Here is a 22,804-nt window from a genome sequence, read left to right on the forward strand (position 1 = left end):
ATCCTCCAAACACGCACTGTACCGCTTTTTCTGAGGTGGGGGGAAGGAGCGGAGGGCCAGAGGGGTTTTGAGTGAGGAAGGCACTGACGGTACACGATTAGATGGCAGAAGGCGCCCACTTGTGCTAGGAATTTTCCAGTAAGGAAGTACCGGCCGCTCAAGAAGGGTCTTCTCATTGCCAAGTGCTGATTGGTGCGCGCAACTTGTCCGTTCGCACCTCAATTCAAGTCTCCAAAGGAAAGGCGTAGGTCACCTCACAAAGACCTCCAAGACAACAACTACCTTACCTCCAACACCAAAACACAGAAAGACCCAAGCCCTTCGACTGACAGGTAGTAGCAGGAAAAAAAAAACAGAAGAAGGCGCGCCTTTCTGCACACAAATTCAGAGCACACTCAGGGCCCTTCACCCAAGACGAGGCATTTCATTTGCCCCTCACTCACTCAATTGTCCAGTGTCGACTTGAACAAGGGTATAAGGTGAGCCTAGTCTCCATTCTTGCCCCGCTGAAAATTCACTCTCAACTTCCTTAGCATTGAGGGACTTGGGCGTCCACAGGTGAGACCGATCAACTAGGGTCTTCAACACCAACGTGCTTGCAGTACCTATCTGACGCCGACTTTACACCAGGCCTCACGACTGATTACCATGGAAGAGGAGACCAACATGGCAACTTGGAATGGTTTGCCTGTTGAGCTCAAGGGCCTCATTCTCGAGCACCTCGCCTACGGAGCCGTCGCTGAGAGACGCTCAAGAACATCAAAGTCAAAGAGCAAGCGTCATGACATGGGCAGCTACGCCGTCGTCTGTCAACAGTGGCAGAGATTCATAGAAAAGATCAACTTCAACACTCTCGAGATCAACTCAGCCAAGGATCTCTCCCGCTTCGACGAGATTCTCCAGGACCCCATCCGTCGCTCTTACCTGCGCCGCATTTCACTTCGCATTGAGCTGCCTCGCTATAACAGCAAGCTGGCCAAGGTTCCCGAGACAGACACTGAGCAAAACGAAAATGAGATTGCATTCACTCGGGGAATCTGGAACCTTTTCGACATTCTCAGTAAATGGACACCTTCGGGCCAGAGTGTTGAGTTGGAGCTCAGCGCCGCTTCGCCCAGCGATAAGAACAAGCTGTTTGGTGAGCTGGGCTTGGATCAGGACGGCAACTCGCGCTTCTTCGATCACGACCTTGATTTCTGCTTCATCACTGCCAACTGTGAGCAGGTCGGAAGACACGGTCTCCCCGAGGTCTCGATCATCAACAGCTGCCAGATTCTTCGCCGCAACCATCGCAATATCTCATCTCGAGCCTTGCTCAGCATCATCTCGAGTCTGCCTGAGCTCGAGGAAGTCCGATTCGAGCCCTGGCATCAAGTCGACTTGGAAGCACAGCTCGAAGTCGATTCTGGTATGTCTCTTTTGTCTCACAGCCCTCAAGCCCAATACTGACTGACTTTCTCAGATTATGCCCGTACTTTCCCTTTCTGGCCTTCCCACATTAAGCGCATCAGCATCTTTGAGCATTTCGATGCTTTCAACGATGGCCCGGAAGCCGAATGGGAGGATGCCGAGTCTGTCGACGACAATGACGCGGACCCAATCGGCGGTGACATCGCTCTTCCCGTACCTCCCGAAGGTGCAGAAGAAGCAGGCGACGTTGCTCGAACCTCGTGCCCCAGCCTTGGTCACAACTTGGGCTTCCTCAGCTTGCAAGCCGAGGAGATGGCCGTATCGAATGTCTCTGACGCAACTGCCTTCTTTCAAGGCCTCCTCGCACGCAAGCCCGTCTGGAACAACCTCCGCCGACTTGCGCTTACCTCCCATACGATGATTGACGGTATCGACCACGAAACCGTTAATGGCATCCTTCGTTCGATCGCCAGCGCCGCGAAACACATGCCAGCACTGCAGGTGCTGGAGATCTACAAGACCGACCAATTTGGAGGTGCCGTCTTCCGCTACTCCGTCGAGATATTGTCGACAACGGCATCGTGGGAGAGCACCTGGGACTTCCATATTGGAGCCGATGTGAAGGCTGCGTGGGCCGAAGTCGCTAAGAAGAACACTCCTCACAACATTACCTTCCTTCCCGAGATCCGCCAGAGCGACTACCGGGGCCCATATGTATTCTTGGACGAGAACCTGAAGACGAAGGATCTCATCATCCACCCGGCATCGTTGGAAGATATGCTGTCCAAGAAGTTGGATAAGTGCTTGGCCTGCAATGGATACTGCGCCGACCCCAAGAGCGAAGAACAGATGTGGGGTTCTTCGGGACTCAACAATGCTTAAGCTACTAAGAAAGATCGATGTATACACACGAGAACATGCCTAGATACCCTGTAGAGTACGAATATTGGACGGCTGCGAAGATGGATAACGGAAAAGTTGGCGTAAGGGGAAAGCAAACATCATCAAACATTGGTTGTTTAGTACAGTAGATACTTCTATCAGTCATAGCGGAAACACTGCTGGCAGACTGAGTCACCATAGTCCATCATATCTCCTAGTTACCGGTATCCACCAGTGACGAATGTTATTCAGCTGAGGTACCTCAGGTGGTTCGCCGATGATTCATCTCGCCAGCGCCACTGCAGAAGCCCAGACCACCAAGCGCTGAGCGTGGCTCATGTTGTTGCGATGTTAACCCCTAAGGCCGAATTTCCCGCCCGGACCACCTCTTCCGGATTGGGCCGAAGGTAAATGAAGGAAGGTGACTGGCTGAGTACAAGAAAGAAGGCAAGCCCCCTCGCCCGCCCTGTTCCTTCTCCACTCGCTACACGTGACGCACAGAATTACGAACCGAACCCCCAAAATTGTCCAGGCCCGCAACCCTCCCACGCAATCCGACGCCCATTGCCCGCGCAGAAGACGACAAGCCCGCTTCTCGATTCCATCGACAACCAACTCACCGAAACACCACAGCAGCAACTCAAACCGCCACAATGGGAAAGGTTCACGGATCGTTGGCGCGTGCCGGAAAGGTCAAGTCTCAGACGTAAGTCTTTTTTCTTATCCGCAAGAACAGAAAATACCCCCCGTGCATCTGGGAATCGAGGGTGGCAAACCGACGAAAACTTTGGTCACCACGGACGACGATGAGGAGGAACGCCGGTCGGGAAAAGGAAGGGACAACAACACTATTCATTCGACGATTTACGACACGGAAATTCAATTTCCATCGAAACGACAACCGACCGGGCGATGGACTGTGCTATTTTTGATGATGAAATGATGAACCGCGAACGCTGACCACTGCAATAGTCCCAAGGTTGAGCCCCAGGAGAAGAAGAAGACCCCCAAGGGCCGCGCGAAGAAGAGACTCACATACACCCGCCGTTTCGTCAACGTCACCCTCACCGGAGGCAAGCGCAAGGTACGATTTCGATAACGAACCCCCTCACTCTCGATGATTACAGATGACTGACTCCGCCTGCTTTCTAGATGAACCCCAACCCTACCTCCTAAGCGCCTTCCTCTTCCCATATGCATTCGATACGACTCTAGGAACGTCTGGACCACTGGCATGAGGGTGGAATCGACGGGACAATCAAGTTCAAGGGTGGTTGGCGAAATTGGTGAAATTTGGGACAAAATGCCGTCGTGGTTTCGGAAATCTTATCACGCCCCTCATATCCCTCCGGTTTCCCTCCGCCCGACGACGGCTTGAGGAATCCCCTACCGGTGTGGTTTTACTTGGGTTTGTCTGTGTGTAGATTGATCTCTCCCGACCCGACGAAAGCATAAAGAGACAAACGAATGCGTATTGCAGAATTCGTAAAAACTATTTGGTTTTTTTCTGGCATTCAAATCGGAAATGGGGAATACTCGCTTTATCTTTGAACTTGTCCTTTGTCAATCTTTGATGAGCGCTCGCCCATGCTTTGGGAGAAATACACGGGTTTCTTCTGCCAACTACACGACTTATGCTCAAGGACTGCCGTGATGAAATATTTCATAAGATTTCCCCCGAGCGACCCCCCCCCCCCTCCTCCCAGCGAAATGTACTGGTCATGCGCTGAGGGGCAACAGAGCACCGGACCAAGGATATTGGCTTGGCTGATATCCATTCTTCTGTCCACTCGAACAGGTTATCTGTATCGTAATGCCATCCGCGGCCGTGCAAAAGACCTCCATGGACTTCATTCACTCCCACTAGCAAGACTCCAACAAGCAAACGAACTGGGCACAACCCAGCGTGGTGACCTTCGCCAGTTGTACAATATGTCAGGATGTCACGAAGTAATAGTTATGCGTACCTACCTTGCGAGGGAGAGCTCGGGGTTCCAACCTGATGCCTGGTCGCTACAGACTGTCCGTATCACTGCCGCCCAACGCCAGGCCCTTCTCAAACCACAGGTCATCCCAGACGGTGCGGTCGATGGTGGGGAAGTGTAGGCTTCACTGAGGACTTGGGAGGTATGAACACGCTATAGTGGAGGCATGAGAGAAGGTGGAGAATTGACGAGATTGAATCTTGAGCGGATCTTGTGAGGTGAAGTATGACATGCTGATGTTGAACTGGGGAGGGAAACGAGGGGTTGAAAAGGATGTGCTGAACTCTGATATCCAACCAAGATGAGTTTCGTGCCAGACCAAAGCCAGGGAAGCAAGCGTCCAACAGGTGAAACTCGAGCGAGAACGGTGCCTCGGGCTACGTTTCCAGTGCGTCAAGATTCTGCAGTAGACCTGGGGCTCGTTCATCGCGTGAACTTGGTCGGTTCACATAACTTGCGGCTCGAACTTGGAGGGGGTGTGCGTGTTGGGGGGGGGGGGGTGGAGGGTGCCGAGCTGAGAAGTCAGGTGGTGAGATTTGAAGGATCCGCAGTATATATCTTGCGAGTTTCCATATCTTCAAGACGCTTGGAATAGCTGGGACTGAGATATAAAATTTTAAACCTTGTCCCGGGTAAGTCAAGTGTGAGCTGCGCTCAATGTGAGATGTTGGGATAAATGCCGGCCGCGTTAGACGTGGGAACGTCTACTTCAAGGCTAGAGAGGATATCCAAGCCATGGCCGTTATAAGTTGTTTTCTCTACTTGTCATTTCTACGAAACTTGGACCACAATTTATGGCTATTGTACCCGTATTACAATGCTTGCTTGAGAACTCTGACACAACTCTCCGGCCCCTACTACCTCTAAAGCTTGATGCTCTTCTATTTTCCCTCGTCACGAGTACCGGGCCCTTTCGGCACTAGAAGGAATATTATAGTGAGGTTGGGTTGCAACGTATACATTGTTAAAAACCTTCAAAGTTCTTGATGTGGCTCATAGAGTACAAAGTCCCGGTTGGGGGGGAGGGGGCAGAAAAACAGTATCTCAAAGTATTGTGGCTTAATACGAAACAATCTAGCCGAAAGAGAATCCTACAACGTGAATACATCGTCGTAAATTATATTACTAACTTAATGAATATAGTCAAAATAGCCACCTCAACCTACGCCGTGATATGCACCTCGCTGTGGTTCTGTTGAAGAACCGGAAGCCAGCTGGAACGTACAACAAGCCCAATTGCGTCAATACCCGCAGACAAACGAGACGGAGTCTTTGCCACGGAGTAATTCGAATCATTTAGAGCCGTTTTCAGACCACCAGACTCGGCCAACCTATTCGAATGTTCCTTCCGCTTATCGAGGTGCCCACCCAAGCGTCGTCAACCCGTCCGGAACGACGCACGTGTCCCCACTCCGCCCCCGAGACGATCACCGGGGCCGTGGAATGCGTGGTCACACATACGCCTACCGCTCCATCACCTCTGAGCTTGAGCGAAAGAGACATCCCGCGTTGCTGTGGACAAAGTGTTTATACCATGTACGAGTCCAGGAAGTCGAATATATCTTTCAGAGGCACATGAGATGTTTCTCGGATCATTCGTTGCATACAATGACGCTACTAAAATCACTTTGTGAAATACATGTGGCTGCTATCGCTATGCCTGCCCAATGAACACCATCCCATGCCATTGATCATCCGTCCGAGCCAACTTTACATCGCTCGCTGATTCAGTAATACTGCTGTTTAGCCAATATTTCGAAAAATGAACAAGCCAGACGAGGTCGATAAGAATACATTGCTGAAAGTCATGACAAATCCGAACTCCCAGCCCGCGAAGGTCGCCCTGCTGCCCCCGAGCCAAGGTCCTGCAACAGGCTCCGTAGACTCTCGACCAAGGGTGGTAGAGGTTCCGAAACCACTGGGAAGTTGTTCCGGAAAATGTCTCTCGCAATAGAGAGAACTACGCTTGGATTGGAAAGTGATTCTACGCCATCAGCAGGGTTTCCGTTGATGGTGATCCCAGGCACTCCACGGTCAAGCTGGAGAAAAGCTCTCGTGTCCCGGTTTTCGTCCGAATCCATCAGCGTATATCCCGATGTAGACCTGCTGTTGCTCATACCGTTTCCAACTTCTTGTTCGGAACCATGTCTAGATGCCGAACATGACAGCAACCCATATGCCCATAGCGTGAGACATGCGTAGTACACGGCGATAGCATTGAATTCGCGCAGCGACGCAGGTGGAAGCTGACGAGCATGGTGAAAAATCTGACCGGCATGCCATATAGCGTAACGTGCCTCGGATGTCCTTACCCAGCTGTCTTCCAGGCTGGTATATGTCCTGCGGGCTTCGTCCTCTCCCGATTTGCCAGCAAACGTCTGCAAGATGTCGGGAGACACGTGTAGGAGCATCATTAAAAGCTCTGACATGACTGCAAGTTGAGCTGTGGGCCGCTTTGATGTGAGTATCATGGTTGAAAAGTCGTTCAAATCTCGGTAGAGCTCCTGGTATTGTGTTTTGAGCCACAGGCGGTGGGTCGCATTCCTCTTGCTCGAGAGACCATCAGCATAGAACTTGATGGCTTCACGATACGCCGCTATTTGGCCCCAGTAGCCATGTAGCAAGGCCATGTAGCACAATTCTGTATCGACCAATTGGTCGAATTCGTCCAGAATTTCAGTGCAGTGCATCACTTCTGATACACGTGGAATGATACGATCTGAGGCTGCGTTTGTTTTGGCAACATACACATTCCTCCATTGCTCAGCGGATCGTGCTCTCCATAGATCTCGAGAAGCAGGAAGGCTGAAGTTGAGTTCGGTATAAGACATTAGTGGATTTTTGCAGAACCCGATAGAAGTTTGAATATCGTGAAAAAACATGTGCAAAACAAGGCGTTTGTAAGATTCACGCTTCGCAAATTTGCGCCACTTCGAGTCGAGGACCTCGGGGGAGTCTGTCATCGTTGGGATCATGACCGAAGAGTCTGGCGGGGCCGAGAAGTTTCCTGCACGTCTGAGCATGGTCATAGGAGGCTGCAGGAAGCTCTCCGCGATCTCCATCTTTCGCTTGAAGCCACTCCAGATGCCTATGTCTAGGTTGAGCATGAATGCTTGGAGTGCGGCAAGTTCTCGCGTGAAAGAGTTTGAGCTTTCGAACTAGTCAATGTTAAGAGAACGATTCGCTGCTAGGCAGATGGTCAAGGGGGCTATCGACTTACCAAGTCGGCCAGCCCAAGCCGGAGTACTTCATGTAGCGAGAACCCGAACTGCCACACAGCAGGAATGGAAATATACGTAGCACCGCTGGACAGAATACCAGCAAGTAGTTCTGGAATAGCAGCAGCAGCATCAAACGTCGCCAGATGAATCCAACTATCGCTCTGGTGTTCATCGTGGATGAAATGGGCTTGCACGAGATAATTCAGGAGATCCAAAGAGGGAAAAGATGGCGTTCGTGTGCGACCGCCCTTCGAGACTGTGCTGGCCACCACCATGGCCAGGAGACTGTCTCTTGAGAGGGACGTCATCTTTAGCTTTGTGCCCGGAGTGTTGATGAGCTTGTCGAAAGCGGGAGAATTAGCAAAGGTACCGTTGTCAAGGATGAGCTGCTCCTTGTCCTGCGGTGACGCATGATGCAGCGCGTAATCCTTTGGCCCAGGTTCCCACAGCCAAGGCGACCTTTTGAAGGCCGCGTGTGCTTTTGACGCATTTCTTGTGTTGGATTTTGACCGACTGGTTGTGGTGGATTCGGGGGTTTGATTGATCTCAGGTTGTGGGATGGTTATGGCATCGAAGTTTAGGTCCCATGAGGAAAAGTCCATGTCCTGGAAGTACGTGTGTACTGGATTGAAGTTGACAATATCATCCATCACCATGTCAATGACAGGGTTCGAAAAGCCATCGTCCATGTAGGAGGACGCGTCCAAATCATGGCTCATATCGGGGTTTGGTGGCATCATGACCAGTTTGGAGGCCGTATAGACGGAGCCGGTGTCCATGCTGCCGTTCATGTCGACGCTCATATGCAGTGTTGATGTCTCGGAAGGGCTGGAAGCGCCATCGATTGACGTCCGGTGAGGATGTGTTCGCTTCGAAGGGACTTCGCATGGTAAATTCTTGGATCGACAGCGAGAGCATGGCTTGGCATCCTACACGTGTATTAGTCTACTGGTACCTTTGGGCGGGACTATAGTTTTTCCAGATGGGGATTACCTCGCATTTTGACTTGGAAGCGGCACAATTCAGGCACGCCTCGGCAGCTCGGTCGCTCCTCCGTATGAAGGTTCTACCCTTGCCCGTATTATCCCGGTCGTGGGTTGTCTCGTGGCGGGTGAGGAGGTCGGCTCTATTGAATCGCTTGGGACAGCGGGAGCACTGGTAGGGACGAGCATTCTCATGAGAGCGTAGATGCCTCGTCAGATGATCGGCCCGCTCGTACACGCGCTTGCATATGTGACATACATGTGTCGAAGAGGGAGAGGTGTCTGATGTGCTCAGTTTGCGTTTGCCGGGCTGTTGGGGTAAAGGTTGGGCCGATTGTTTCGGCAGTTCCGGCGGGGAATAGAGGGGGTTCAGCATGTCAGAGCCGGCGGCATCGCAAAGGATGTCGATGCCGTTCATGATATGTTTGGCGAACGGTGGGCGGGAAGGAAGAGGAAGATGTAGATGGGGCCGGAGGTTAGATTGAGTTAGGTAGAATTGATGATGAGCTGCAGAGGCTCTTTGCGCAAGTCTTGCGACGACAGCGGCATCAGGGAATTGGGCACCGGGAAGTGGCGGGGGAAGTTTACCTGAGGACGGCAGCAAAGTGGAGCAAGCGAGCTCATATTCTGGGGGAAGGCCCGCGGTGGGCAGGGCAAGAAACACTGAACGGGCATGGCCGCATTGCGGGCACAGTAATTGGCATGTCGCGGCTGCCGGGGAAAGGTCACTCTCCGCACGTAATTGTATGGCAGGGTACTTTGCCCGACCTCGACGCTCATCTGTACCTTTTTGCGGGGTTTTAGGCCCAAACCTAAGACAGCCTGGACAGTGGAAGGGGGAAATACATTAATACCTTACGCCAATGGGAACCAGAGCCGTTGGATTTTGCCCTGCCGTGGTTGGCTGCGGAACCGGAGCAGATGGCCAGGCTGGATGACGGCAGGACGGGACGGGAGCGTAATGTCGATGCTCGATTCGCTCGCACGTTGTCGAGAGTCTAAATCTGACTGACGGGTCGTTGCAACTTGCAACTCGTTACACTCGTGGGCATTGCACACCATTCCGCGTCAAGTCGGCCCATGGCTGTTTCTTCCTTGTGGGGTCGACAAGCCTGGTTCACGAATACGAGGCGGTTGAGACAGGAATAAGGAACAATTCGAGAACAAATACCTGGGACACTCGAGAATAATGGAATTGACAGCCCTGCGATTGACGTCTCTGCTGCATTGCTGGGCATCGAAGACTAAGTGTCATCATGGCGGACCAAGTTCAAGAAGAAACAACTCCCTTAATAAGGACAAACTCAACTAAAACAAGCAGTGACAACCTCTGGAGAGCGACGACATCCCAGAGCACCAGGATAGGTCAACTCCGAAACGGGCTATTGACGACTTCCACACTGGCCACACTTTGGTAGGAGCAGATCGGGGGTGACGATGACATTCACGCGAGATTGGTGGCTCACATTTATGACTTGATTCTACTGGTCATCTATCTTCCATTGCTTTTCTTCGGGTCAAGAACTTCCCATGACTGATACCCATCTTGAGCTTCGAGTTCTCCTGTTTGACAGTGAGTGCTAAGATTATCTCAGAGAAAACCCGTAGATCCACTACTGTTCCGTCCAGAGTGCCCGGTTGCGGGCCCGAATGATAAGGTTTGCATATCTGATCAAGGTACAGCAGGACCCTGGAGGAGATGGACTCCGTTGCCATAAATAAAGGTGATGGGGAAAACAAATGAGATATTTGTCAGGGTCCTGGGTCCTGGGTCCCATCTCAAGGTAGTGCAGATTGTCGTTCTTCTTCGAGTTGCTCCGACTTGAAATTGTGTTTGGGCTTTCTGTCGTGCATGCTTTCCCCATGGCCCGGCGGCAGGCAATTCCATTCTCAGGTAAAAGGTGCGGATTCCCGTGCTCCGTACTCCGTATCCACTCGGTTTCGACAGCTCACGTGAATGAATCTTGCTCACAATTCACAACTCACTTGAAGAATGAATGAAGAAGTTGCGATTGAGAGTGAGGCAGGCAGGTGGGGACCAGTGCTTCAGATCGGAAAGTGAGGGAGGAGCGTATTCGAGACGCGGGCCAATCAGGCAGTTGATACACCAGACAGCAGGTGCCATCGAAGAAGTTGTCAATTCTCAACTTCTCAACCCAAGGCAGCCTCAATCCATCCTTGCTTTTTCTTCCCTTTCTTCCACCAGCTCTGGCCGCCATTTCTTCTGTCACTTTTCCACTCCTTCATTCTCTTTTGCAATGGAACTTCACAGTGCTCACTGCTGAGGCCTGACGTCCCTCCGAAACCAACGGTGAACACTGCCAAGCATCGTCTCTTCACACCGGTGTAGTAGCTACCCTTCCTTTCCTCCTCTTCCTCGTCCAACTCAGCTTGCCGACCCCTGAACAAATCACCAGCGCTTGCAGACATACCCTGCCTTGTCATATGATGCATCCAATCAACACCTTACTCTGCTCATCGCTGCGATTCAGTATACCGATTCGACCTTCGCACAGCCTAGCGCTATCCAACCTGGAGGGAGTCTTCGCCGCGCAACAAATCCATGGCATCTAGGCCAGGACTACCCGTGCTGTCACTTATGACGGTTTTGCATGTCTTACGATGAGAGACATGGCCGCCCGTACAATCCTCATCTTTCCCTTGCCAACCCAGGCACTGGCATCTCCCGCAAGGCGGCTTTTCAGGACCCCGTCACGATCCGTCACGATCTGTCAGAGACCCGGCAACCCACACTATGACTCTTGCCATCTCGCTCACAGTCATTCCTGAGAGCAAGACATGCTGGGACGCTACGAAGCTAGGGACATGGACCTGGATCTCAGCTGGAATGCGCCTTCCTGGATGCCGGCCCTGCTTTTTGACAGGCCTCTGAACTCCCTGTCGAGTATTGCAGGACGTCCACTCGTGCGTCCTGCACGCCGTTTGGTGTAACGAGTCTGACCCAGCTGGCAACTCCAAGCTCCCTTACAGCTGTGTGTGTCAGTGGAACCGTGGGATCGGGACCGATTGGGCTGATAGGGGACCTGATCGCAACACAACCACCTAAACCCACGCAAGCCCGAGGTCCGCCATGCATCACCACTGTTTCCGTCCTCCACGCCGACCTCCCCATCCCCGTTGTAGCCCGTCGGTCCGCAGCTACAGACACAGCTACGATGCCCCGCGCCGCAGTCCAGAAACGACTTGTCATCACTCGAGGGCCTGCACAAGATGCAGCTCGCAACCTTATGCTGAATATGGTCATGAGAATCGCCCTCGCCTGCCAGGTTTCCATCCAACGCGATACTCTGTTCAGAGAGACTGCTACCTTAATCCGCACTTGATATCCAGTGCCAAAGTACCTCTTTGCTTTTCGACTCATCGTCTCTTTCCCCTTTCCAACTGCGATACCACCTCGATCTTGACCGATACTCACATCAGGGGATCGGGTTTCCCCCCATGCAACGACAGGCATTACTGTGCCCATTCGTCGCAAAAACGGACTCAGCAGCAGCCAATACCACACCCCCGGTGTTATCTCCGAGCAAGCCACATAACGCGTCCCGTCCGGCACTGTCGCGATCGGGGCCATGCGATGTGCTCCGGTCCATACAGGTGTCGTCGGCCTGCATCTGAATACTCCGTTCTTGGTCCCAAGATCGAGGGTGGAACCTGTACCGGGTACACACCACTCGAGTCCCATCGCCGTATCCATACCTCTGACATCGATTCCGATTCGAAACAGTCAAGGTTCAAACGAGTTGCGAAAACGAAATAAAGAACCTGTATGGTGTCTGATTGAAGCAAGTATGCCGAAAGCGGCTACCATTACATTTCCAAACTCCCCCTCCAGGCCCAAGCCTAAGCGCCAGTTGGTTTGCCCATGTTGTTCTCCCCCCTCTGCTCATCCATCTCCCGCCCATTCTACCCCTCCAAGTGTACATTCCGATCTGAAAATCGGACAGACATGGCTCGTTAACATTACAGGGCCAGTACCCAGATTGGCCCACTCATCGGTTTTGATCTGCCCCCTTTTTTCCCATTTCCTCCAATAAACCCAAAAAATGACGGAAGAAAAAAAATATGAAAAGAATTCCTCGTACTCGAACAAGCACAACCCCCTTTGGTCATCTCATTCTCGCTCGCACACAATCCCTCAATCTATAGCCCTTGTGTGTCGCCGTTCGCCGTTGTCCCGGGGTATCGTAATTGTTTTGGTGGTTCCCAATATCGCATCGCAGTCCCAGCTATATGACTCTTGATCGGGGGATTTCAGCGCTGTACAAGAGTCAGCCTCACCGCCACATCTTTGCAATGACGCGGGAACAAGTTGGAGAACTCACATGAGCTGTCTTAGCCGCAGGGGGTGCCGCAGTAGCCGCACTCTTTTCCGGGTAGTACCCACACCTCTTTACCTGAGGCATGGCACGTAGGGCAGCGAATGCCTGGGAGAAGGTGCTGAGAAAAGAGAGTTAATTCGGGCCCTGCGTGGACGTGGGGTGCAGCCATGCACACTCACCTGTTTCGAGCCGCTCTTAGAAGACGACGATGGCTTCTGTTGGTTTCGGAAAGCGGTCTTGTCGACCTGGCAGTGGTTTGAGTAGACCATGTTGGCGAGATGTGATGGCGAACTTGGTTGGTCAAGTGTGGTTCTGGTTCGTGGGATCTGGATTCGGATTCGCAGAGGTGTGGTGGGGGTTTGGTCGGTTGGGGTTGGACTCGAAGTCGATGTGTTGTTGATGGAGGTTGAAGTTTGGTTGCGTCAACCTGATGTTCCTTTGAACCTGTAAAATGTCCGATGATGGCGATCTGGACAAGGCGAGAGAACTCCAGGCGGCAACCGTCGATACTTATAGTTTGGCAGATTCCTTTGAAATCGCACGACAAGGACAAAGCACTCGCTAGCTGGGCCGTCGAGACCGGCAAGGACCAGGTAGGCACAGCGAGGGAGACTTCGCTCAAGGCGGGAGCGGGTGTTCCAAGTCCCTGTTCTGGTTACTAGTGCAAGAAGAAAATATGGCAGTGCCATCTGATAATAATCAAATCGGCGAGCAACCGGCGGAAGGCCGCCAGCAGAAAAGTAGCAAGCAGCAAAAGAAACCAAACAGGCCGGTAGACCGGTACAGTGCAGAACATGGCACATATCACATTCTGGTGCGGGACTAGCAGAGAGACCCCCCGGGAGGCGTAGGTATCAGTGGCAGTTCAGCGATGAACGACGGTGGCGCGAACCAGGTTGCCAGGATAGGCATGGGTACAAGGATCTGAACGATGGGGGATGTGGATGGATACCTTGGGATCACTCTAGGTACTCTGTTCGAGGGGGGCAAGGTGGGGTGGAACCAGGCCCCATGGTGATGGCTGAAGAATTGTTCATCGGGAACGACCGTAAGGTACGGTACATACACGCTTCGTTTGTGTGTGTGCATGTGTGCGTGGTGTGCCGTAGGCTGCTTGTGTGAGCGCAGGTAGTTGCGTGTACATGCATCCGGGTGTGTGTCTCTTGTTTCCTTCTTTTTTTTTTGTGGCCTGTCTGCCTATCTGTCTGTATGTATGTTTCCTTGGCTTGGCGTGACTAGGTAGAGCTAGCTCCTGGGTTTCTTGTCTCTGGGGAGGGGGAGGGGGGTAAGAAGAAGAAGAAGAAGACGACGAAGACGAAGAAGAAGGTGAAGGGGAGTTTGTGCGAGGATGGCACTTTGCTCTATGGCAAAACCAAAAAGCCCGTTCTTTCACTTGTAAATTCATTCTTTCCTTTGTGGTGTCGTGGACTCGTGGTAAGACAAGACAGAGAGCCGAACCAGCTCAAGCCATGAAAGCCATGAAAAGCCATGAGGTGCTCCGAGTCTCCAAACGGGGGACACGGCTCGGCTGGCGGCGGCTCCTCTGGGTGCCTGGCCCGAGGGATGGACGGAGTTTTGGTTGATTGGTTTTTATTCTGTTGTTTTGTTTTACCATGTTTTTCTTCGTTTTCTTATATCCCCGAATCCTCCTTGTTTGGAATTACATACCATCATACCAGGGCATCATCACACGGGAAGAAGTAATGGAAAGCAAAGGTGTGAGGCAGAAGCGCTATGATGCCAGCTACCTACCTACCTAGGTAGTACTCATTATTCTTCTACCACACACACCTCCTTCTCTCTCTCTTTCCCTCGTTCTCTTTCTCTTTCTCTCTCTTTTCCTTAAACCATGTAAATCCGGATGGTCCCCCCCTTCTCCCCAATCCCAATCCCCCCATGCACATGCGGCCATGCCCCCCCGGGGTTGCTCATTGGCCCCTGGCGGGCAGTCGATCGCCAGGCTAGTGCAAGCAGGGGTACATTCGAACAGGGAGCGAGCAGAAGAATAACCCAGATGAGTGGATGTTCCAGAGCTCTGTTCGATCTGCCCCGGGATTCCGCGCCGGGGAATTCCTTCTCTGTGCTGTGTGACTTTGCAGCAAAGAAAAAGAGAGGGGAGTCCATTACTGTGTATGTGGTGTAAGTACTGCGTAGTCATTGAAGCATGGCAAGGTTAAGGTATCCTTCGTGAAAGAACCCCCCCCCCCCGGTATTCCCCCTTCCCTCCCCATATCTAGGTATTCTCTCTCTTTACTCCGTACTTTTCCCAGTAACGCACGTATGAGCGGAGAAAGCAAAGACTTTGGGAAACTCTGTAATAGTGTATCCGTATTACACTTCATACAATGACCCATGTTGTCCCATGTTGTCCCATGGAGCTGACCCTCCCCATGGATTCCTTTACTCTGAACTGCATGTATCCGGCAGCCAACGGAAATACCCTGCAGAATTGTCGCAACCCCCCCCCCCCCCTTAGAACCGACGTGGAGGCTCAAACGGCTCTCTGTCCCCCTCTCTTCCCATGGTTCTTCTTCTTACCCTAGCGCTTCCTTTTTGGGGGTGGTTTAGAGGAGGGGGAAGATCGGTCTATGGACTCCACATCGCGGATGGGTATGACGAAACACCAACGAAAGCGAGAACGCGATACTTTTTGGTTGGCACTAAGGTAGCTCGGACAATATTTCAAATTGGCTTTTTTTCTTCGCCTGTGGTAGAGGAGAGAGAAACATGGCAAGTTTAGGTAAGGGAGGGGTGGCGGCGGAAAAGGGAAAAATAAAAAAGTGTGGTAAGTAAATGCCTTGGGTCCATCGCAAATACTATCGCGTGCCCGTTTGCTTTGGTAAACGCCCGCAACGGGGACTAGGTCACTAGAGTGAGAGTGAGAGAGAGGGAGGAGGGGAAACGGGACTGTGGGCTGGATTGTGGCTGGAATAATTCAACCACGACGAAAGGGGGCCTCGTAATCCTCTGCAACAGAGAGCAGAACCAAGTTGCAGTAGCAATGCAGATTGCCAACGAAGGCACAATAAAGTTTGGAGAATGTCTGGATTGCACGTTGTTGGGATAATCCGATGGGCATGGCGAAATGCACGTAATAAGTCCAACCTACCTAGTTCCTGTTTTTAGCAGGTGCGAACTACTGCGTCGAGATGAATAAGGTAATGGAGATCCAATAAGAGACGACATATAGCTTCTGTGGTTTGCGTGTGTCAGTGAGTGAGTGAGTGTGTGTGTCTAAGTAAGCCTGTAAGGCGAACGGGTCGAACGGTAGTGTCAAACGTCCACAAGGGAAGATGCTCGCCGGGGAAGGGCTTGTATGGCTACCCGTTCGGAGCACTGACTCCCAGTGACTCCTTTTGATGGGCACGAGGTGATGATAATCCCGGGAGGAAGCTGTACCGTAAACTCTGTTTGCCGGCTAAAAAAAGGTGACGGGAAAAGTGATAGAACCTCGTTCATCTCTCCTGCGAGAACGAAGGAGGGAGGGGGGCGCAAAATGCAAAACGAAAGAGAATCTAATTGTTGCTTTCCAAGTCCCAACAAAGTTGATTATGTTCCTTTTCTGCAAGCCGGGGTATTTGGATTCCTGGGATGGGATTTGTGAGCAGTCGTAAAAACAAAAAAATGATTAGTATGGATAGCTTGTCGCAAAATAAAAAAAGATAGCCCAGACATTGACCTACCTACCCTGGAGAGAAGCTCCCAAGGTACAGATGCTCCGTAGAGACAGAGTGAGAGAGTTTGGGATAGCAGCAAAGCAATGAACGAATGACAACGACCCTGGTCCTGTTTTGTTCGGATGACCCTATTGGTTCATCCGGGGGGGCTGAGTGGCGCTTCTTTTCCTCTCCTCTCGGGGGCCCGGGTGGGAGGTTTTGGGAGAGGTTGTGGGAGGGGAGGGGTTATCGCGGCTGGTGAAGCTCACCTTACCTTGACTGCGTACTCCGTACCTACCGTGATTGTGGCCGGCGGCTGCCCGATTGGTGGCTTGCCCATGGGTTTGTGCAGGCGAGCATACACACACACACAAGTTACAAGTTACAACCATACACACCACCACCATGACACCTTTGCTGCATCCATGGATCTCGCTCAACATCTCCGACATCTCCAACATCTCCTCACATATCGCACTTTGTTCTTTCCAATCATGTACGTTCTGCTTCAACTGACACGCACACACGCACAAACATACACATATATGCCAGGATCTTTTTCTGCTTGACCCAGGCTGCATGCCGATGGATCTTGCAACCGCTGCGGTTGTCGATGTACTCCATAGATAGAGGTTAGTTGTGCGACCTCGTTACCCTCCCGGTGGTCACTCGTAAGGAAGTACTGGCGGTGGTGGAGGCGGAAGCCATCGCCCCTGCTTCCCTAGATCCCAGGGCTAAGATGTAACCAGATCCGATACCCACCTTTTTCTTCGCATTTCGACAATGTATCGCTTGGATCGATGGCCTTCCTTTTTGCCTACGAAGTACCTACCTCACCCTCCGTCACTCTTGCGCAATTCGCCTTCTGACTAATAACTGCCTCCCACTTGTGCCTTTGATATCCATATTCTTTTTCGGGGATAGCCCTTGACTCGAGCTGAATCTCGAACCTCAGGTCGACCGTATCTCACCAGTGTGAGTGTCCATACCTTAGACTACTGCGTCTGAATCTCAGCCCAGCCCATTACCCACCCCCAGGTTCGAATTTCCCAGCCCTGTCTAGCTTTTTCTAATTTTGTTGATCATCATTCATTCCCGTCACATGGTGAAATCTGGACCGTCGTCTAAAAGCGCCCAGAACTAACTGCTAAGCGTCAGGGCTGAAAGCTCCGATGCAGCGCGCAAGCTCTCTCTCGCTCTGGCTTGGCTCAGCTCAGCTCCTCCGATATGAGAAGTATCCGTACTTCGTACACTAATCAAACTAGGAACGTCGTCGTTGAAGCCCCTCAGTTCCTGCCTAACCCTGCCCAGAATGCACTCAAGCGGGGCCAACACGTGTGTAGCAAAGCATAAAGGGAGAGGCGACAAGAGAACCAAGGGACCCCCGCGTCAAATCTCCAAGAAAGCACAGGAGGGGTTTGTTTCTTCTCTTGTCGCTTCTCACGCTTACGAGGGGAAAGGGGACCAAAAAAGAGAAGGCATAAAGATATGCCGAGTCGTTCTCCTGCATGTAGGTACGTACATCCGTCAACCTCGATGGACACATATCTGTACACTACCTACGGTAGGTTGAGAAAGAAGGAAAATACGACCTGCCTCTTTTCTGTGTCACAGCAGAGAGCTCTTGCCTCCACGTCGCTTCCGTCAAGTATCTTGTATCTCCACTTGCAATGACCAACTTGGAAGGGAAAGTGTGTACCAGTGCGGGTGTACTGTACGTACCGCGAGCGCGAAGTTCAAACTTCCAAGAATTTAAACCACGATCCGGGGTCGATCATCGACATCAAAGTCTTTTTTCTTAGTTTTACCGAGATTTCAAAGCGTGGAATGTGGTTCCTTGCGTCAGCTGCTGCTTCTTTTCTTTACCTTACGCTCCCTCCCCCCGTAGCTCCCCCCCTCCTATCTCTGATTGCATGCCCTGAGGAAACTGAGCTCGCAAACCGCAGTGGATCCAACTACGGCAAGAGAATGAGACTTCTAGCAAACATCAGGTCCCCATTTCCCCTACATCATTTCTTTCCTTTCAATGTCAAAGATACCAAGGCTACTTTTACGTTTGGTTTCTTTCCACCCCTTACCTGGCTATCCCTTCATTTCTTCCAAGCTAGAAACGTACGACCATGGAAATGCGCTCTGTGGCTCACCCTCCGAGTTTTCCGCAACTGTCCTGCTGCAAACACCCGGCCGCGGCAACGCTTTGCTCTCTTTTCGCCAAATCACATTTACTTTTCCGCTCTCTTTTTCTGATGGAACAATCCGTTCCATTCTTTCTTTTCTCATGGGTCCCTAGGTTCGCGTTTGGTTCAAATCCCACTCAAATGTCTCCACTCGACGCACAAGTCCGCTTTCTTCTCTTAGTCCCTGCTCCACGAACTTGCGGGCTCCCTTGTCCATAATTGCTTTTCTCTTTTCCCTTCTCCTCATCCCAGGCTCCTTAGCGTCCTGTTCTGCAACAACTCACCTACGCATCGATCGAAAATGGCCATGGGCTCTGTCGTTGGACTGAGAGGTCAACGGTGTCCTCAACGTCCCTTCCGCACCGTGCCCGCACCCACCAACTACCTAGCTATCGTGAGTAGGGGCAAAGAGCAGCTCGGCTCGACGGAAACGACGAGAGTCCCCCAGTGGAGGTCTGTTGGGGACGTGAATATCTGGCATCGTCTCTGCTCGTCGAACGGAAGTCCAACTCGAGGCTAGCGGGATCTCGCTCATCGTTCGCGGTATCGCTGCTCCAGTGGATGGACTTACACCTCGAAACGTGGACAATCCTGACACACCCTCTCCAACGTCGACCACAATACCTACCGGCCTGGCGCTGCTGGTTGTTGCACAGCTCACCGACTACTGCAAGAGGCAGGAGCCTAGCCTCATCCCAGCAAGCTGGTTCGAGGTGGTCGCACCGTGATCGGCCGCGTAGACTTTGACGTTCAGCCGTCCATCACATCCCGCGATCTACGGTGCGCACACGCTACTCGTCGTTACCGCGGTGTGACGAGGCCGCAATACGAGGCCGCGAAAAGATGAATGCGTGATACCACAGCCCCGTCCTTGGTCCAAGCGACGCGAACGAGGCTTGACACATGTGCCAAGGTTTGGACACAATGTGACGTCGCAGTGGCCTTTTCCAACGTCTTTGCATTTCACCCCATAACACCAGCCCTGCCGAAAGACACGAGATCATACGTTTTCGGGCCTCCGGCTGTCGTTCCGACTGTTCTCGCAGACGTGCCGCCGTGTGCCGGAGATATTGCCACCAAACCTCCATCAAACAAGGGAGGTGTGCAACTACTTTGTGCTTGGAGCGAAGTCGTTGATCGATGAGTATGGTGTCGCGGCTTGTCCCGCCCTGGCTAGGTGTGACTTAATCCACACCGACCCATTCAATGCCCTGCCAACTTCAAAATGCATGTGGGCAGACTCACCGACAATCATCGAAGGGTCTGGATTCAGAAATCCCGATTCCATCGTCACCGAAATGTGAATCGACAATGTTAGCTGGCGCCGACCCAGGAGCACCATAATACAATATCGTGTCTCACACATCTTGGTTTCAAATACCCAGCAGGCGAATCGACGTGTCAATTGTTCTCGGCGAAATATCATTATTGTCATTTGTGACCACCACTAGCGGAACACACAACACGCACGCTCTGAGCCTCCAACCAGTGTCAACGACTGGTCAGTGTTTACTACCTCTAGCCGACGTACCAACACACCTCCTGCGGCCTTTATCCGGCAGTCGACGCCTCCAACATTCGACCTGCATACTCGTGCAGACAGCTTTGTGCGTAACGCTACGGATATTCAATGTCAGATTCGGGGGCCGTTTGGGTGCCTCAATGCCCACCTTCTGCGTGGACGTCAAGCATACCAAGAGGCCGATGTGACCTGTCATCTCGTAGACGAGATGCGCGGTCGATCAGTCAGTCTCTCATCGAAAATCGGTACATGCCCGGCATTGCCCCAGCCTCCGCTTCTAATTTCAAGGAGACTGCAATCGAGCAGAGGAAAGTGATCTGTCACATTGACTACATCTACGGCTGCGAAGCCTCAGTGCCCGCCCATTCAAAGACATTCCCTCCATCGCGATCACTATTCAACAACTCTACGATCTGGTCGCGCTCGAAAGATGGTGAAGTCTTGGAAAAGAGCGGCAATCTTCTTCTTGCAAAGACGTGGCAGCAGCGATTTGCGAGATTTCGAGAGGCTCTGCTGTCGGGAAGTACGACCAGCATATCGCATTCAACCGGGAGTGTCTAGGTTAAGCACAACTGTGCTACTCAAGCTACCGCCCTTGCTTTGGGAAACTTGGCTGCACCAGTATTGCCTGTCAAAACATTCCATTGACTGCTCTGGAGCTGGCACCAAGCACGAGCACAAACAGTTTTTCAGCAATTCGTTCGCGTATTCCACGACTGCATATCACTAACGACGAGTCCCTTGCGGTGAGGGTGCTTGCATTACAATTGCAAGCAACCGGAGAGACATGATGTTTTGGCAGCGTCTAGCTTCGATGAGCTTATGTCTCATCAAAACGCCAAACGATAGCCGCTAGAATCCTCAATAGGGACTGCAACTGTTTCGTCTCCTCGTTTGGCTATTATTGTTCATGGCCTAATTGATAGCTTGCCACCCCAAATCTTGGACTCGAGCTTCCTGACACATGGTAATCACCGCTTTTTGGGCGAAGCTGAGAGAGTAATGATTGACGCAAGACTGGGATCCAAGTCTCAAGACAGCCCCATTTCGAAGCTCCATCAGATCTACGAACGATCCCTCCCTCAATCTCCTGATCATCTCCATGGAAAACACCAAAAGCTCGGTAACATGCTCATGGACGACAGGCATACCTAGCTAGTCGACCAGACTGTCGGAACCGCCCGCAGCAAACCGGCCAGTGTACCTCATGGCCAGTCACAAAACCGAGAGGCAATGGCGGGTTGTTGCATTTTCATCACTATTCAGTGTCCAGAGGCTCAATCCCCAACGGTACTTTTAGATTGAGAGAGATCTCGATGATGCCCCCGCCAAACGACATTCCCAACTAACAGAACAAACGCGTGTCTCACTTGCCGAACCCTTGCCCTTTGCATACGTACTTTAGGTACTTTGGACACCTTTGTCAGGGCCAACTCCTGTTGTTACTCAAGGGCTAGGCGCTTGGTGATAGCCTTGTTACACCGCCCTAGTTCCCGCAACGCCAGGTAACCACCAATCGCCTGTCTCAATATCAAGCCATAGTACTGTCAACTTTAATTCGGCGACATTTGTACTCGTTGCAGATAGGCGGATAGGGAGATGACCAACTTCCGATGGCTACGAGTTGAACAAAGTGGTCCTGGCTTCTTCGTGACGGCTCCAGGGGATGGACTGTCGAGATGCCTACCCAAAACCTGCAGCCGAGGCTGCTTGATCCGCGACGATCCCCCTTGGTCGGATCAGTCGCACCGGCAAATGTATCCTCGGTGATAAGTGATAAGCTGTCTACTGTCGGGCCGCGCCAGATATCATCTAGTCCGGTACTATGATTGCACATGACGGCCATTATTCCTTTTTGTCTTACAGACATGCAAAATGAAATGGCTTCATTGGACAACTTTGGAACAGTCTTTCTTTTTCTACGTTATGAGTTGTCTCACGACCAACGGCCACACTTTCGAGGCCTCGCCTTTGGCTATACCACCGCGCCCGCCACAGCGGGTTGAGACTTCCTGGGGATCGACGCACTCCTGCTTAGCTTCATCTGTTCTTTTCTGTGGCTTGCTTCCTTATGCCGAGCCTGCAGCCCACAACTGTTGCCACCGGGTTAGGTATCCAGGCAGGAAGGGTTGCCAATCGTGCATCTTTCGGTGCCAAGCCGCAAGAGCCGGGCAGGGCTGCAGCGTCGTCTTTTGAGTCCTCAACCGGGGTTGAGATTGTTGCGGGTGGGGTTCATGAGAGCCTTCATTTGTCGCAGACAACCATCGCATCATGGCGGACAGAAGCAGTCTAGAACCTTGCCTTTACGAGAAAAAGGTCCAACTGCAGTCAGTCCTCTTGGCACGAAAACGGGTGGTGGAGTCACAGCCAGAGTCCTTACACGGCGGCTCCACGAGGGCCGACTCCCGTCGAAGAAGCGGCAACAGAGCGGCAGGAGGAAGATATTCTTTTTTTCATCCGATGTTGACAGCAGGGAACGGGGTCTACCGGTGGTCGGATATGATGCCCCGTCAACTCGGAACCCTCCACCGTCATCAAACATTTCTTTTCAGGTTACACAGTCTCGAGAATCATATCGTTAAACCTCGAAAAGAGATTCCCTTGGTCCGCGAGTCTATTGTATTCCTT

General features: G+C 52.0%; 9 protein-coding genes across 9 annotated transcripts; 5 read left to right on the top strand and 4 right to left on the bottom strand.

Annotated features, from left to right (window-relative positions):
• The first annotated feature begins 353 nt into the window (after positions 1-353).
• Positions 354-2,642, top strand: BDZ83DRAFT_159568 (uncharacterized protein). Its single transcript, XM_060501385.1, has 3 exons — positions 354-558; positions 631-1,408; positions 1,463-2,642. Exons 2-3 carry the CDS (start codon positions 649-651, stop codon positions 2,290-2,292), a joined length of 1,590 nt encoding a protein of 529 aa, XP_060371493.1. The 5' UTR covers positions 354-558; positions 631-648; the 3' UTR covers positions 2,293-2,642.
• Positions 2,643-2,945: 303 nt separating this feature from the next.
• Positions 2,946-3,468, top strand: BDZ83DRAFT_746389 (ribosomal protein S30; the record flags this gene model as incomplete). The annotated part of the gene is made up of 3 exons (XM_060513262.1): positions 2,946-2,998; positions 3,265-3,376; positions 3,445-3,468. The coding sequence occupies 3 exons, from the start codon at positions 2,946-2,948 to the stop codon at positions 3,466-3,468; spliced, it is 189 nt and encodes a 62-aa protein (XP_060371494.1).
• A 2,395-nt stretch (positions 3,469-5,863) lies between these two features.
• On the bottom strand, positions 5,864-9,039 carry BDZ83DRAFT_597514 (uncharacterized protein). The gene is made up of 3 exons (XM_060506906.1): positions 8,492-9,039; positions 7,498-8,427; positions 5,864-7,435 (listed from the first exon to the last, which is right to left on the bottom strand). Exons 1-3 carry the CDS (start codon positions 8,897-8,899, stop codon positions 6,083-6,085), a joined length of 2,691 nt encoding a protein of 896 aa, XP_060371495.1. The 5' UTR covers positions 8,900-9,039; the 3' UTR covers positions 5,864-6,082.
• A 2,040-nt stretch (positions 9,040-11,079) lies between these two features.
• On the bottom strand, positions 11,080-12,371 carry BDZ83DRAFT_159739 (uncharacterized protein). Its single transcript, XM_060501387.1, has one exon. The coding sequence runs from the start codon at positions 12,194-12,196 to the stop codon at positions 11,321-11,323; it is 876 nt and encodes a 291-aa protein (XP_060371496.1). The 5' UTR covers positions 12,197-12,371; the 3' UTR covers positions 11,080-11,320.
• A 463-nt stretch (positions 12,372-12,834) lies between these two features.
• BDZ83DRAFT_746391 (uncharacterized protein) lies at positions 12,835-13,090 on the bottom strand (the record flags this gene model as incomplete). The annotated part of the gene is made up of 2 exons (XM_060513263.1): positions 12,835-12,939; positions 13,001-13,090. 2 exons carry the CDS (start codon positions 13,088-13,090, stop codon positions 12,835-12,837), a joined length of 195 nt encoding a protein of 64 aa, XP_060371497.1.
• BDZ83DRAFT_159698 (uncharacterized protein) lies at positions 13,057-13,739 on the bottom strand. The gene has a single exon (XM_060501386.1). The coding sequence runs from the start codon at positions 13,622-13,624 to the stop codon at positions 13,244-13,246; it is 381 nt and encodes a 126-aa protein (XP_060371498.1). The 5' UTR covers positions 13,625-13,739; the 3' UTR covers positions 13,057-13,243.
• Positions 13,740-15,293: 1,554 nt separating this feature from the next.
• Positions 15,294-15,988, top strand: BDZ83DRAFT_597524 (uncharacterized protein). Its single transcript, XM_060506907.1, has one exon. It carries the CDS (start codon positions 15,343-15,345, stop codon positions 15,559-15,561), a length of 219 nt encoding a protein of 72 aa, XP_060371499.1. The 5' UTR covers positions 15,294-15,342; the 3' UTR covers positions 15,562-15,988.
• Positions 15,989-18,248: 2,260 nt separating this feature from the next.
• BDZ83DRAFT_159800 (uncharacterized protein) lies at positions 18,249-18,840 on the top strand. The gene has a single exon (XM_060501388.1). The coding sequence runs from the start codon at positions 18,305-18,307 to the stop codon at positions 18,722-18,724; it is 420 nt and encodes a 139-aa protein (XP_060371500.1). The 5' UTR covers positions 18,249-18,304; the 3' UTR covers positions 18,725-18,840.
• Positions 18,841-18,955: 115 nt separating this feature from the next.
• Positions 18,956-21,331, top strand: BDZ83DRAFT_645957 (uncharacterized protein; the record flags this gene model as incomplete). The annotated part of the gene is made up of 3 exons (XM_060509898.1): positions 18,956-19,048; positions 20,106-20,399; positions 21,026-21,331. 3 exons carry the CDS (start codon positions 18,956-18,958, stop codon positions 21,329-21,331), a joined length of 693 nt encoding a protein of 230 aa, XP_060371501.1.
• Between the last annotated feature and the right edge of the window lie 1,473 nt (positions 21,332-22,804).

The sequence above is a fragment of the Colletotrichum acutatum genome, assembly GCF_030867785.1.
Source record: "Colletotrichum acutatum strain CBS 112980 chromosome Unknown BDZ83scaffold_2, whole genome shotgun sequence".
In the NCBI taxonomy this organism is placed as follows: Eukaryota; Fungi; Ascomycota; class Sordariomycetes; order Glomerellales; family Glomerellaceae; genus Colletotrichum; species Colletotrichum acutatum.